The 14,450-nt window shown below is 39.4% G+C and overlaps 1 protein-coding gene across 1 annotated transcript in view; it reads left to right on the forward strand.

Annotated features, from left to right (window-relative positions):
- The window catches only part of N4BP2 (NEDD4 binding protein 2), a 99,146-nt gene that overhangs the window by 63,232 nt on the left and 21,464 nt on the right, over window positions 1–14,450 (forward strand). The window contains 5 exon segments of the mRNA XM_017854330.1: window positions 1–341; window positions 1,155–1,240; window positions 2,193–2,238; window positions 4,144–4,340; window positions 10,150–10,268. Coding sequence (XP_017709819.1) covers window positions 1–341; window positions 1,155–1,240; window positions 2,193–2,238; window positions 4,144–4,340; window positions 10,150–10,268 — 789 coding nt within the window.

The raw sequence follows: 14,450 nt of genomic DNA on the forward strand, positions 1-14,450 counted from the left end.
ATATTTTAACTTTGTATCTAGTACTTCAAATCTTGAATTCAATGAAGAAATTTATTTTGCTGACTCTCTTGAAATAAAGAGAAATGAAAAATTTCCAAAGGATTATGTGAAATTTTCAGATGCAGAAGAATTTATGAATGAAGATGAGAAGGAAATGGAGGAAATCCTAATGGCAGGAAGTAGTTTATCAGCTGGAGTTAGCGAGGAAGATAATACCGAGATATTGAATCCCACTCCAGCGATGGCCAAATCTCTGACCATAGACTGCCTGGAATTGGCATTACCGCCTGAACTAGCTTTTCAGCTTAATGAATTATTTGGTCCTGTTGGTATTGATTCAGGTGAGGAAAAAGTAAATGACCATGTGTGTGTCTTTGTGTGACTAGACTATAGAAGGTTCTATTTTTTTTTCCCCCTGAGGCAGAGTCTCGCTCTGTTGCCCAGGCTAGAGTGCAGTGCCTCAGTCTCGGCTCACTGCAACCTCCACCTCCCAGGCTCAAGTGATTCTCCTGCCTCAACCTCCAGAGTAGCTGGAATTATAGGAATGTACCACCATACCTGGCTAGAGAGTTCTATTTTGATTGTGAAATTGTTTTCTATGTTAACTGAAATGCAAAAGTAACTTTATGTTGTCTAACTTCACATAGTGCCTTATTTTTGACACATTTCTGGAGAACTTTAAAAAATACAATTGGAATAAATAGAGAATATTTATATGGAGTTTGTATTTATCCCATGCATAGTTTGAACGTTTTCTCTGGTATTTACTTCACACCTAATTGTATGGATGAACCTTTTAAAATCCTTTGGTGCTACTCCAGATACGTTTAAGACAAGATTAATTTTTTTAGAGCATATTTATTGAAAAGTCTTGATTAACAGAAATGAATAAAGTAAATATATTTAGACTCATGGAAAGGAATAACTTAAATAGATTTACTATGAAGCTTTGTATAACTGCAGTAGTCAAGAAGTGTGAAGACAGTAACATAGCATATAACATAAATAAAAATATTCTAAGAGATTTAGTAAATAGAAGCATAAGTTAGGAATTAATAATACAAGTTAGTTTTATAATGCATGAGGTGGGTTAGTATGTTTTCTGCAAATATATAATGACTAATGATTACATTTTCCCTCCCCTTCCCCACAAGGGTCTCTAACAGTTGAAGATTGTGTGGTTCATATAGATCTGAATCTGGCGAAAGTGATTCATGAGAAATGGAAAGAATCTGTAATGGTTGGTAGGCTTCTTTTTATAAAGAGCTCTTTTTTGTCCATTTTGAACCTTTGAATTTCAGTAAAATCTACTACATAATATGAAGGAGTTCTGTTGAGTTTTGACTTTGAGTTGGATGAGTTCTGTTGAATTTTGACTTTGAGAGAGAATGAACTTGTACCACTTAACAGATCACTGTCTTTTTTTTTCTTTCTTTCTTTTTACTAGTTTAAGTATTTCCAGATGGCCCCAAATTATATAATTAGCGATGGAGCTCATCATGATTGTTGATTTTTTTTTCTTTTTTCTATTTTAGAGACAGTGTCTAACTCTGTTGCCCTGGTTGAGTGCAGTGGCACAGTCATAGCTCACTGCAGCCTTGAACTACTGGGCACACGATCCTCCTGCCTTAGCCTCCAGAGTAGGTGGGACTAAACAGGTGCCTGCCACCACACCTAGGTAATTTTTTTTTTTTTTAAACAGAGGCGAGGTCTCACTATGTTGCCCAGGTTGGTTTTGAATTCCTGGCTTTAAGTGATCCTCCTGCCTTGGCCTCCCAAAGTGTTGGGATTATAGGCATGAGCCACTATGCCTGGCCTGTTTTTTTTTCCAAGAAAAAAAATTATAAACAGTGAGTTTTTCACTCCCGAAATTAAAGACTTCAATGCTGATTGGTTAAATTTCAAAGATAGTTTTAATTTATTAAAAAAATTTTTTTCAGACCATTCTCCATAACAAGACTTTTTTTGAAAAAAAGTGCAGTATTTTACCATTCTGTAAGTGGAAAATATGTAGCTGTAGTCATACTTCATAATTTTTATTATCTAACTTTATTGTTTTACTTAGATTTAGTAAGGATCATTTACAGTTATACAAGGAGAAATGATTTCTAGAGAAAAATAATATAACCTTGTATCCTTGTTTATTAATGCACTCCTGGTTTGCCAATCTCTTGCCTGGGTTTTGTGTTTAGGAGCGACAAAGACAAGAAGAGGTGTCTTGTGGCAAGTTTATGCAAGGTAAAGCACATATTTTTATTTCTAATGTCTTAATGTTGAAACTGGGTGTGTGTGTTTGAATTTTAACTCATTCTAAATTACTTCCACAAAATACGGTACCCACAAATTTTGATTTGCAAATAAAAGTTTTATTTATTTATTTAAAGATGGCGTCTTGCTCTGTCGCCCAGGCTAGAGTGCAATGGTGCCATCTTGCCTTACTGCAACCTCTGCCTCCTGGGTTCAAGCAATTCTCCTGCCTCAACCTCCTGAGTAGCTGGGACTACAGGTGCACGCCACCACGCCTGGCTAATTTTGTATTTTAGTAGAGACAGGGTTTCACCATGTTGGTCAGGCTGGTCTCGAACTCCTGACCGCAGATGATCCACCCGCCTTGGCCTCCCAAAGTGCTGGGGTTACAGGCATGAGCCACCACGCCCAGCCAGTTCTTTAAAAATATTTAATACTTTATTGATATGAAATAAAACTTAAAAGGGAAAAAAGCCCCTATAATATATATTGAACTTTCATGAGTGCTGTGGAACACCTAGGGTATGCTCTCAAAGTATTTCCTGTTGAGGTTTTGCTCTGCATGAAAGAAAACTTTTGGTTTGAGAGCAATAAAGTGTTCATGTGTTTGATCAAGAACATCATTGAAATATTACTTGGTTATTCAAAGTTTTTATTGATGTCAGTATTGTTAGATCACAAAACGCAGCCTGCTTTTTTGGTACATCCTGCCAACTTGAAAATACTTGATTCCAGATGACTTTTCTTAGATAGTGTTGTCTTCAGTGACTGTTGCATGGTGGCAGACCTGTTATTAAGCATCCTCCTTTTGTGCCTGAGTTCCTCCATATGCCTCTGTTGTCCACTCCACACTGGGACCAAGGCAAAGAGTTCCACTTTGAAGATTCTTAGGATCCACTTTGGTCCAGACCTGTGCTCATGTCATAGCCTCAAGAGCTACAGCTGATGTAGGGATAGAGGTGCCCAAAGGATGGTGTGCAAATGCCAGTATCTGTTGTTTCTTCACTCCCCAGGACAGCAGAGGAATATATCAGAATGTGTTGATATTCCTCTGAGAAGTTGAAATGTTACACATTAAATTCTGTTATTGTGAGCTTTATAGAATGTTCAGTTCCTTATTTTGAATATCATTTTGCCAATCTTTATTGTGTGCCTTCACTGAGTTACAGGTTTGCCAAAATAATCGATCTTCTTGGTCCTTAGAATGGGTGAGCAGAGCTGACTATAGCTGTTATGGTTGCTCACTTCCAGCTGGCTATAACTTCCTCTATTTACCAGTGTCCTGTATACATGTCACCATATTTTGGGTTGATATGATATAAAAAAGAGTGGGAAGCATTGAGTCAGTTTAAAATTATACACAGACTGGCCGGGTGCAGTGGCTCACACCTGTAATCCCAGCACTTTGGGAGGCCAAGGCAGGCAGATCACCTGAGGTCACGAGTTCGAGGCCATCCTGGCCAACATGGTGAAACCCCGTCTCTACTAAAAATACAAAAATTAGCCAGGTGTGGTGGCAGGCGCCTGTAATCCCAGCTACTTGGGAGGCTGAAGCAGGAGAATTGCTTGAACCCAGGAGGCGGAGGTTGCAGTGAGCCGAGATTGCGCCATTGCACTCCAGCCTGGGTGACAGTGCAAGACTCTGTCTCAAAAAAAACAACAAAAAAAATTATACACAGATCATTACTCTTTTAAAATATTGCTACATTAACACATACCATTTCTTACTTGCAATGATGTGAAGATGTATTTTACAATTTCAGAGTTGTGTTATATTTACAAACTGAAAATTAAAAAACTGTTCCCTTGGTCTCTGAGGTGAATGTAACAGAGTGAATAATGTTTAATTTATACATTTATTGTTGAGAGTATGACAGTATTTATACTACTTTGTAGATCCTTCCTTGGTTGGACATACTGGGCTTGATAATCCTGAACAAAAATCATCTCAGAGAACAGGCAAAAAATTACTGAAGACCTTAGCAGCGTCCGAAATGCTACCTTTATTGGATCATTGGAATACTCAAACTAAAAACGTATCACTCAGAGAAATAATGTCAGAAGAAATTGCTTTACAGGAAAAACATAATTTGGTATGAATTAATATAAAAAGCTACTGTCTCTGATTCTGGTTTATTGTGTATGTTTACTTTGTGATTTTCAAAGTATTTTCTAGTCTGGAATCCATATTTAACTTGATTGAATTTAATGTTAAAATTGAAAAATATTTTAAGTATAATTTGAAGCTGGAGGTTTTTCCTTCAGAGAAATTAGTTGATACTCAGCTATAAGCCATCCATGTTATGTTTGTGTTGTTTTAGATTTAATTTTATAGGTGATTGAGCTGCATCTTTCTTTTTCTTTCTTTTTTTTTTTGAGACGGAGTCTCGCTCTGTCGCCCAGGCTGGAGTGCAGTGGTGCGATCTCGGCTCACCGCAATCTCCGCCTCCTGGGTTCACGCCATTCTCCTGCCTCAGCCTCCCAAGTAGCTGGGACTACAGGCGCCCGCCACCTCACCCGGCTAGTTTTTTGTATTTTTAGTAGAGATGGGGTTTCACCCAGTTAGCCAGGATGGTCTCGATCTCCTGACCTTGTGTTCCGCCCGCTTCGGCCTCCCAAAATGCTGGGATTACAGGTGTGAGCCACCGCGCCTGGCCTTTTTTTTTTTTTTTTTTTTTTGAGACATGGTCTTGGCTCTGTTGCCCACACTAGAGTGCAGTGGTGTGATCACAGCACATGGAAGCCTTGACCTCCAGGGCTCAGGCAATCCTCCCACCTCAGCCTCCTGAGTAACAGGGACTGCCATGCCTGGGTTTTTTTTTTTTTTTTTTTTGAGATGGAGTTTCACTCTGTTGCACAGGTTGGAGTACAGTGGTGCAATCTTGGCTCACTGCAACCTCCATCTTTCGGGTTCAAGCGATTCTCCTGCCGCAGCCTCCCAAATAGCAGGGACTACAGGTGTGCGCCTGGCTAATTTTTAGTAATTTTAGTAGAGACGGTGTTTTACCATGTTGGCCAGGCTGGTCTCGAACTCCTGACCTCAAGTGATCTACCTGCCTCAACCTCCCAAAGTGCTGGGATTACATACATGAGCCACCATGCCCGCCAATTTTTGAATTTATTATAGAGACAGTTTTGCCACGTTGCCCTGGCTGGTCTTGAGTTCTGGGCTCAGTGATTCACCTGCCTTTCCCTCCCAAAATGCTGGAATTAAAGGCATGAGTCACTGTGTCTAACCGGCTGTATCTTTTTTTTCTTTTTTTAATTTTATTTGTTTGAAACAGAGTCTTGCTCTGTTGCCCAGGCTGGAGTGCAGTGGTACAGTAAGGCTCACTGCAGCCTCAACCTCCTGGGTTTAAGTGAGCCCCCTGTTTTAGCCTCCCAAGTAGGTGAGACCACAGGCACGTGCCATGATGCCTGGCTAATTTTATTTTTTGTAGAGAGGGGGTCTTGCCATGTTGCCCAAGCTGATCTTGCACTCCTGGGCTCAAGTGACCCTCCTGCCTCAGCTTCCCAAAGTGCTGGGATTACTGACATGAGCCACCACGCCCAGTCAGCTGCATCTTTTTCAGCTTTTAATATTTGTCTCTATTTTTTTATTTCTATAAAAACACGAAAGAAATCTTATTTAAAGATAATTATTTATATTAGTAATAAGAAATGTCTGTCTTACTATTAAAGATGTCTATCTTTGAAACAAATTTTTTTTTTTTTTGAGATGGAGTCTTGCTCTATTGCCCAGGCTGGAGTGCAGTGGTGCGACCTCAGCTCACTGCAAGCTCTGCCTCCCAGGTTCACACCATTCTACTGCCTCAGCTTCCTGAGTAGCTGGAACTATAGGTGCCCGCCACCACGCCTGGCTAATTTTTTGTATTTTTTAGTAGAGACAGGGTTTCACCCTGTTAGCCCGGCTGGTCTCAATCTCCTGACCTCGTGATCCACCAGCCTTGGCCTCCCAGAGTGCTGGGATTACCGGTGTGAGCCACCACGCCTGGCCGAAACAAAATTTTTTAGAGAAAAATTTTAGAAACTTAGGAGTTTGAATAAAAAAATTACTCTTCCTTTTCAAACAGAACCTTCACTTTACTTTGAATTTTAGTTTTGGTCTTTATTTCAAAATATCTAAATATATGAAGCCATACGTGCAGTTGATTTCATTTGGATTTCTTCTACTCTTTTCTGGAATTCTGAAAATTAGTATTAAAGAATTCCAGGTCAAAAGGGAAAACATCTTAGAGGTTATTTAGTCTAATTCTCAAGGGAAAAAAATAATTCTTAGATGGTGTTCTTAAAACATTTTAACACTTTCTTATTCGTTTGACTGCACAAAGGAGCACGTTTATATTTGGCTGTAATACATCCAGTTAAAGCATAGGGATTCCTATACCTTCATATTTATTTTTTAAATTTATCTTGGTTAATTAAATTAGAAATATGCTGCCATTCCCATCTTTGTATCCTAATGCAATCCAAGAAATAACCTCTTCAGTAGATCTTAAAATTTTAGTGTCCTGTCAAATAGCCTCTTCAATTAATATATGTATTAGTTTGAGGCAATGAATTTTCTCTTTTTTTTTTTTGAGCTCATTCTGTCACCTTGGCTGGAGTGGTGGTGCGTTCTTGGCACACTGCAACCTCCACCTCCTGGGTTCGAGCAATCCTCCTGCCTGAGCTTCCCAAGTAGCTGGGATTACAGGCATGTGCCACCACACACAGCTAATTTTTGTATTTTTAGTAGACACGGGGTTACACCATGTTGGCCAGGCTGGTCTTGAACTCCTGACCTTAAGTTATTCGGCCTCCCAAAGTGTTGGGATTACAGGCGTGAGCCACGGCACCCAGTCAGCAATGGATTTTCTTAAAAAAATAAAAAATAAGAATAAGGAAAGCCTAACACTTAGGCTTAAATGATGTGATACTTTCTGTTGAAAGGCCATTTTCCCCTATTGAAACTTGTCTTTACAGTTCTAACCTCTCTTTAATATCTCGATATAATAGTGAACAAATGAGCATCTTTTAACTTAACAACTTATTTTTTTTTTTTTTTGCTATCAGGGATTTTTGCTTGTGTGGGTGTTTTTTTTTTTTTTTTTTTTTTTTTTTTTTTTTTTTTTTTTTTTTTTTTTTGAGACAGAGTCTGGCTCTGTTACAGGCTGGAGTGCAGTGGCACCATCTCAGCTCACTGCAACTTTGCCTTTTGGGCTCAAGCCATTCTCCCACCTTAGCCTCCTAAGTAGTTGGGACTACAGGTATGAGCCATGATGCTCTGCTAGTTTTTTTTTTTGTTGTTGTTTGTTTGTTTTGAGACACAGTCTCACTGTGTTGCTCAGGTTGGAGTGCAGTGGCACAATCTCGGCTCACTACAATCTCCACCTCCCAAGTTCAAGCGATTCTCCTGCCTCAACCTCCCAAGTAGAAGGGATTACAGGTGTCCGCCACCATGCCTGGCTAATTTTTGTGTTTTTAGAAGAGATGAGGTTTCACCATGTTGGCCAGGCTGGTCTCAAACTCCTGAGCTCAAGCAATTCACCTGCCTCGGCCTTGCAAAGTGCTGGGATTATAGGTATGAGCTACCATACCTGGCCTTTGCTTGTTTTTCTATAGATTGGATAATATAATAGAAGCTGGTTGGCTTTGTCCCAAGGATACCCACCTTTACATAGAGCCTCAGAAGGATACTTTTTTTCTTTCTTTCTTTTTTTCTCAAATAGAGATGAGGTCTTGCAGTGTTGCCCAGGCTGGTCTCGAACTCCTGGCTTCAAGCAGCCCTTCTACCTTGGCCTTTCAAAGTGCTGGGATTATTAAGTGTAAATGACACTGCACCCAGCCAGATAATTTTCTGATACTGTCCTCACTCTTTGTCCCCAGAGGAGAAATATACTTTGTATATATTTTTTAAAGCAAAAAATAGAAACTTTACACATAATATATGAATAGAATAATTAATTTTAAGATGATTAGGGTTACAAGGTTTTAGTTCATTGATGAAACCTCAGAATTTATAGTTTAGAAACTATGACCTGGTAGATTGGTAGAAAATCTGATTATTGAATTTTTTAGTAAGTTTAGATTACATGCATATCTTAAGTAAAATGTGAAGTATTTTGAATTTTTTTGGGGGGGGACTGGGTTTCACTCTATTGCCCATGCTGGAGTGTGCAGTGGCGCAATCTCCTGGGCTCAAGCAATCCTGTCACCTCAGCCCCTCAAGTAGCCGGGACCAGAAGCACACGTCACCACGCCTGGCTTATTTTTGTATTTTTAGTATAGATGGGGTTTTGCCATGTTGCCCAGGCTGGTCTCAAACTCCTGGGCTCAAGCGATCTGCCCACCTTGGCCTTCCAAAGTGTTAGGATTATAGGCATGAGCCACTGCACCCAACCAGAAATATTTTAAATTCTTCAGGTAGCTTGTTTCCTTCACTCTTGTTACATGTTCAGCTGTATCACTCCTTTTTGCTTATCATATTGTCAGCTCTTGTGGTTCCTCTTTTATTGCTGTTTGGTGTTATAAATGGCCTAAGTATGGTTAAGCTTTAAAACAAATAACAATTCTACCTTTTCCCCAGATTTCTTTAATTTGTTTGTTTGTTTGTTTATTTATTTATTTATTTTTGATACAGGGTATCACTCTGTTGTCCAGCCTGGAGTGCAGTGACTTGATCCGAGCTCACTGTAGCCTTGACCTCCTGGGCTCAAGCCATCCTTCCACCTCAGCAGGGACTATAGGGACTTGCCATCACACCTGGCCAGTTTTTAAAAAACAATTTTATGTAGAGATAGGGTCTTGCTATGTTGTCAGGTTGGTCTTGAACTCCTGGGTTCAAAGAATCCTCCTACCTCAGCTATTGTAATTTTTAAATTTAGGAATTTTCGGTCATTTTATTGCCTTTGAAATTGTATAGGAAGTTATTTTCAGACATCAGCATTTTGTAGCAAACAAAATTATTTTGTTACATCACAGTGTTGACAAATTGTCACTTTAAGAATATTTATTATCATCTTAGGTTAGAATTAAAATAGCATATTTTTAGGAAAGTTCTTTTGGTCTGACAGTTTAGAGCAGATCCAAATATGAAATGTGAGTAATAATATAATTCTTATACAGTTATTTTGGAGTAAATATATTTGTGAAAAACTTCAAAAATAATTGTGAATTCCAAGATTTTCTGTTAATCTGAATTTGCAGCTTGTTTGTACACTGTAGTTTCTGCCCATTGAGGAGAATATGTTTTGAGGATGATGTTCACAGCATCACACAGTGTCACTTTTATGAGGACCCATGGGAGAAATTTCTCTCAGGTCTCAGTACCAGAAAAATCTGTATTTCTCCTGAGCAACTGGTTTGTTTTTATTTTATGGACACTGAGAATCTTTGTTTTCCCCTTTGCTTTGTCCATTAAGAGTCTCAGAACTAAATTTGTGGCCTGCCTTTTGCAATTATACAGAATTTTGTGGCATGCATTTATATCGAATACTACTAGCCTTATCTTACATTTTATCTTTATTTTCTCTGACTTTATTTATATCCTGTTTATGTATATGTATGTATATATATACCTCTATATCTTCATCCTTTTAATGATTCAATGTGTTGGATATGCATGTGTGACAGTATGCGTATATATATTTACATACACATGCCCACACATACATGTATATGTGGGACTGTGTGTGTGTGTGTGTATATTTTTGAGCAACTTCAAATACTTGGCAAAAAATGGGATATAAATAAATAGTGCAAGAGTACTCATATTACTAATTTCAGCCTTTAATCAGTAAAGAAAGTCTGTGATTGCTTTTAAATCATCAGCAGTTTAGCAACAAGTTAACCATGCCTTTGATGAGCGTTTCTAGTATTATACATTTCATCTTGAAGATGATTTTTGTGTTTTTGTTTTAGAAAAGGGAGACCCTTATGTTTGAAAAAGATTGTGCCACTAAACTAAAGGAAAAGCAGCTCTTTAAGATATTTCCAGCCATTAACCAAAATTTTCTGGTGGACATTTTCAAGGACCACAAGTGAGTGCTAGAAGCATTGTCTGTAGTTTCTACTCTGATGTCACTGAAAGCATATGCCATGTTTATTTTTCTGATAACAAAAACAATACAGGTCTACAGTAGTCTTTCCTAATCTGTGGGTATTATTCCAAGACCCACAGTGGATGCATGAAACCATGAATATAACTGAACCCTGCATATACCCTATATATACTATGTTTTTTTCCTGTAAATAAGTATTGATTTACAAATTAGGCACAGTAAAAATTTAACAACTATAGCTAACAATAAAATAGAACAGTTATAACAATATACTGTAATGTAAGTTATGTAAACATGGTCTCTTTCTCTGTGTCTCAAAATACAGTTGTCCTTCAGTATCTGTGGGAGATTGGTTGCAGGACAGAAAATCTTTGCCTTTATTGTTTCTGAGTTTTATGTTTTATTTAGGGAGTCTGTTATGTCCCAATATTATAAAATTTTCTTTATTATTTTAAATGTCTACCTTTTTATGTGTGTGGTATGAGGTAGAGATTTATAAATGAACTAGAGATTTAACTTGTTTTTCCAAATGACTAACCAAATGAATGGATCATCTTTGCCCCCCCACTTATATAAAACATAACTGGTAATACTTACTACATTCCCAAATACATACAAATACTTACTACATTCCCAAATACATTGTTAGATCCTGAGTTGCCACCATGTTGTTTTAATTATTGTAGTGTTATGTTTGGTATATCAGGAATGCTCTGGTTTGAAAAATGTATACTTTTGATCATGTATTTTTCGTAAATTCTTCACAAGAGCTTGTTTTAAATAGATACTTTTTGAGAATCTTTTGAGAATCTAATATAGATTTTGATCTTTAGTTTATTAATACATTTCATATCAATCGCAATAATGGATTTCTGGAATAAAACCTACTTTACCTTCAGATTTTTTTTTTTCTTCCTTTAATGCAGGTAGGAATTGATTTACTAATTCATTGGGATTTTTGCAATAGTAATGAAATGGCGTTGGTCTGTGATTTTTTTTTCTGTTCCTGGGCTATTTTCGTCAGATTTTAGTTTCAGTGTTTTATTTGGTGTCAGCCTTAATAAAATAAACTGGCAGACCACCATTTTTCTCTCTGCTATGGTAAGTTTAAAGAACTTAAGTACTTTGAAGGTTCTGGGCTTGTACCTTCTCAGAGAGAGAATCTTGGTTTGTTAGTCAAAGTCTATTTTATGCTCTCTCATCATTTATTTTTACTGATATCTTTCTCTTTTTTTTTTTTTTTGAGACGAGAGTCTCGCTCTGTCACCCAGGCTGGAGTGCAGTGGCCGGATCTCAGCTCACTGCAAGCTCCGCCTCCCGGGTTTACGCCATTCTCCCGCCTCAGCCTCCCGAGTAGCTGGGACTACAGGCGCCCACCACCTCGCTCGGCTAGTTTTTGTGTATTATTTTAGTAGAGACGAGGTTTCACCGTGTTAGCCAGAATGGTCTCGATCTCCTGACCTCGTGATCCGCCCATCTCGGCCTCCCAAAGTGCTGGGATTACAGGGTTGAGCCACCGCGCCCGGCCTTGATATCTTTCTCCTAAAATTTGTTAGTATATTTTCAACTCTGGTTAGTTTATTTCCTTTCAGTCTTTAATAACATACATTTAAGGTATGAATTTTTCTCTATATGTTGTTCCGATTTTGATACATATTTTAATTTTCATTATTTTCTAAATCTCAGATTTTAGTTTGAATTTCTATTTACCCTGGAATTTCTTTCTTTTTTTTTTTTTGAGAGAGTCTCACTTTGTCTCCCAGGCTGGAGTGCAGTGGCGCCATCGCGGCTCACTGCAGCCTCCGCCTCCCGGGTTCAAGCGATTCTCCTGCCTCAGCCTGCTGAGTAGCAGGGATTACAGGCGTGTGCCACTATGCCTGGCTAATTTTTGTATTTTTAGTAGAGACAGGGTTTCACCGTGTTGGCCAGGCTGGTCTCGAATTCCTGACCTCTGGTGATCCACCGACGTTAGCCTCCCAGAGTGCTGGGATTACAGGTGTGAGCCACTTCACCCGGCCAATTTTTAAGGCATATAAAAACATGAGTGAATTTTATGTTTAGACTTGGACCCCATTCCCAAGATACCTCATTATGTATATACAGATATTCCAAAATTTGGAAAAATTTGAAATCTCAGCCACTTCTGATCCCAAGTGTTTCAGATGAGGAGTAGTCAATGTATACTTTTGTGTGTGTGTGTGTTTGTGTGAGACAGGATCTTGCTGTTGCCCAGGCTGGAGTATAGTGTAGCACGATCTTGGCTCATTGCATCCTTGACCTCCTGAACTCAAGTGATCCTCCCACCTCTGCCTCCCAAGTAGCTGGGACTACAGGCACGTGCCACCACACCTGGGTATTTTTTGTATATTTTTTGTAGAGATGGAGTTTCACCATGTTGCACAGGCTGGTCTTGAACTCCTGAGCTCAAGGGATTCTCCCTGCTTGGCCACCCAAAGTTCTGGGATTACAGGTGTGAACCACTGTGCCCAGTGCAGTCTGTACTTAAGAATATTTATTCTCTGCTGAGTGTGCAGAGTTCTAAATATGTCACCTAAATCAAGTCTTTAAAGGTAGTATTCCAATCCCTAATTTTCTTATTTATTTTTGCTACCTAACTTGCTATTTTCTGAGAGTTTTGTGTTAAAATCTCCCAGATGCCGGAGGGTGATGCTAGCATATGGCCATTCCTGTTCTATGAGTACCTAGGGCAAGAGGCCTGAGGTGAAATAGCTCAGAGTTGTGCTTCCCCAGGCAAAGGAGGGGGCTGGGTGTGTCCTTTCTGGGGATAGCCAGTGATTAGTCAGCCAGGCCCCTCATGTTAGGTGGCTGATTGCCTCCATTTGTCTGCCAACGGCTGGCTGATTATCTCAGCTAGCAGTAGGTTCAACTTCATCCTGGTAAGAAGGGTAGGTAGGCTCAGTTACTACAGTCTGTGCTTGAGGTGTAATCTTCTAGGGCTGTTTGTGTCAAACAACATCAGGGCTGGAGACTGACTTCCAGCAGGTGGATGATTGTAAGGCCTAGAAAGGATGTGGATAATTGTTGATAGCATCCAGCCCCTAGATACTGATATCCTTTGTGTTGAGCATGTCTGAGGCAACAAGATGAGAGGGGAAGTGGAACTGGTAGTTGCACATGGCTTCCCTTCAAGGGTTGTCTTTAATAAATTGAAGAATAGCAAAACATCACATTATTTTGGATAATTAGTTTACCAAATTCCTTCCCTCCCTCCCTCCCTCCCTCCCTCCCTTCCTCCCTTCCCCCCTTCCCTTCCTCCCTTCCCTTCCTTTCTCACTCCCTCCCTCTCTCCCTCTCTCTCTCTTTCTTTTTTTCTGACAGAGTTTTGCTCTTGTTGTTCAGGCTGGAGTGCAGTGGCACCATCTCGGCTCCCTGCAACCTCTGCCTCCTGGGTTCAGGCAATTCTCCTGCCTCAGCCTCCCAAGTAGTTGGGATTACAGGTGCCCGCCACCATGTAATTTTTTTTGTATTTTTTGCAGAGACAGGGTTTCACCATGTTGGCCAGGCTGATCTCGAGCTCCTGACCTCAGGTGATCCACCTGCCTTGGCCTCCCAAAGTGCTGCAATTACAGGCGTGAGCCTGGCCTAGTTAACCAAACTTCAAAAAATATTCGTATGTGGTCAGTTCCTCAGTATCTGGCCAATGGAAGAGGTGAGAGACATAAATAGTGTGAAATACTGAGCAGCACACTAAAATGTTGTGAAATACTGAGAAGCATATAATTTTTTGAATGATTTTCTTTAGATATTGGAACGTGAGTGTATCAGACATTTGTCGATTTGTAGAATTTCATTCTACAGATAATATAGTATCACCCTCAAGATATGACTGAATAATGCAGGGATGAGAGGTAGGGTAGTGCTTTAGTTTTTCTTTTCTGTATCCCTGCTTAGAATTTGACTAAAATCCCATGGTAAAAGTAAACTTAGAATTTGACACAATAAAAATGTCAGCTTAAAGGTCTATTGTCTGTGTTTGATGTTTGAAGGAAACCAAGTGTGAATCCAACAAAGGATTTAAGAATAGGTGATAAGGCCTGGCGTGGTGCCTCACACCTGTAATCCCAGCACTTTGGGAGGCCAAGGTGGGCGGATCACGAGGTCAGGAGATCGAGATCATCCTGCCTAACACGGTGAAACCCC

Source organism: Rhinopithecus bieti, unplaced genomic scaffold, assembly GCF_001698545.2.
Source record: "Rhinopithecus bieti isolate Rb0 unplaced genomic scaffold, ASM169854v2 scaffold_2339, whole genome shotgun sequence".
In the NCBI taxonomy this organism is placed as follows: Eukaryota; Metazoa; Chordata; class Mammalia; order Primates; family Cercopithecidae; genus Rhinopithecus; species Rhinopithecus bieti.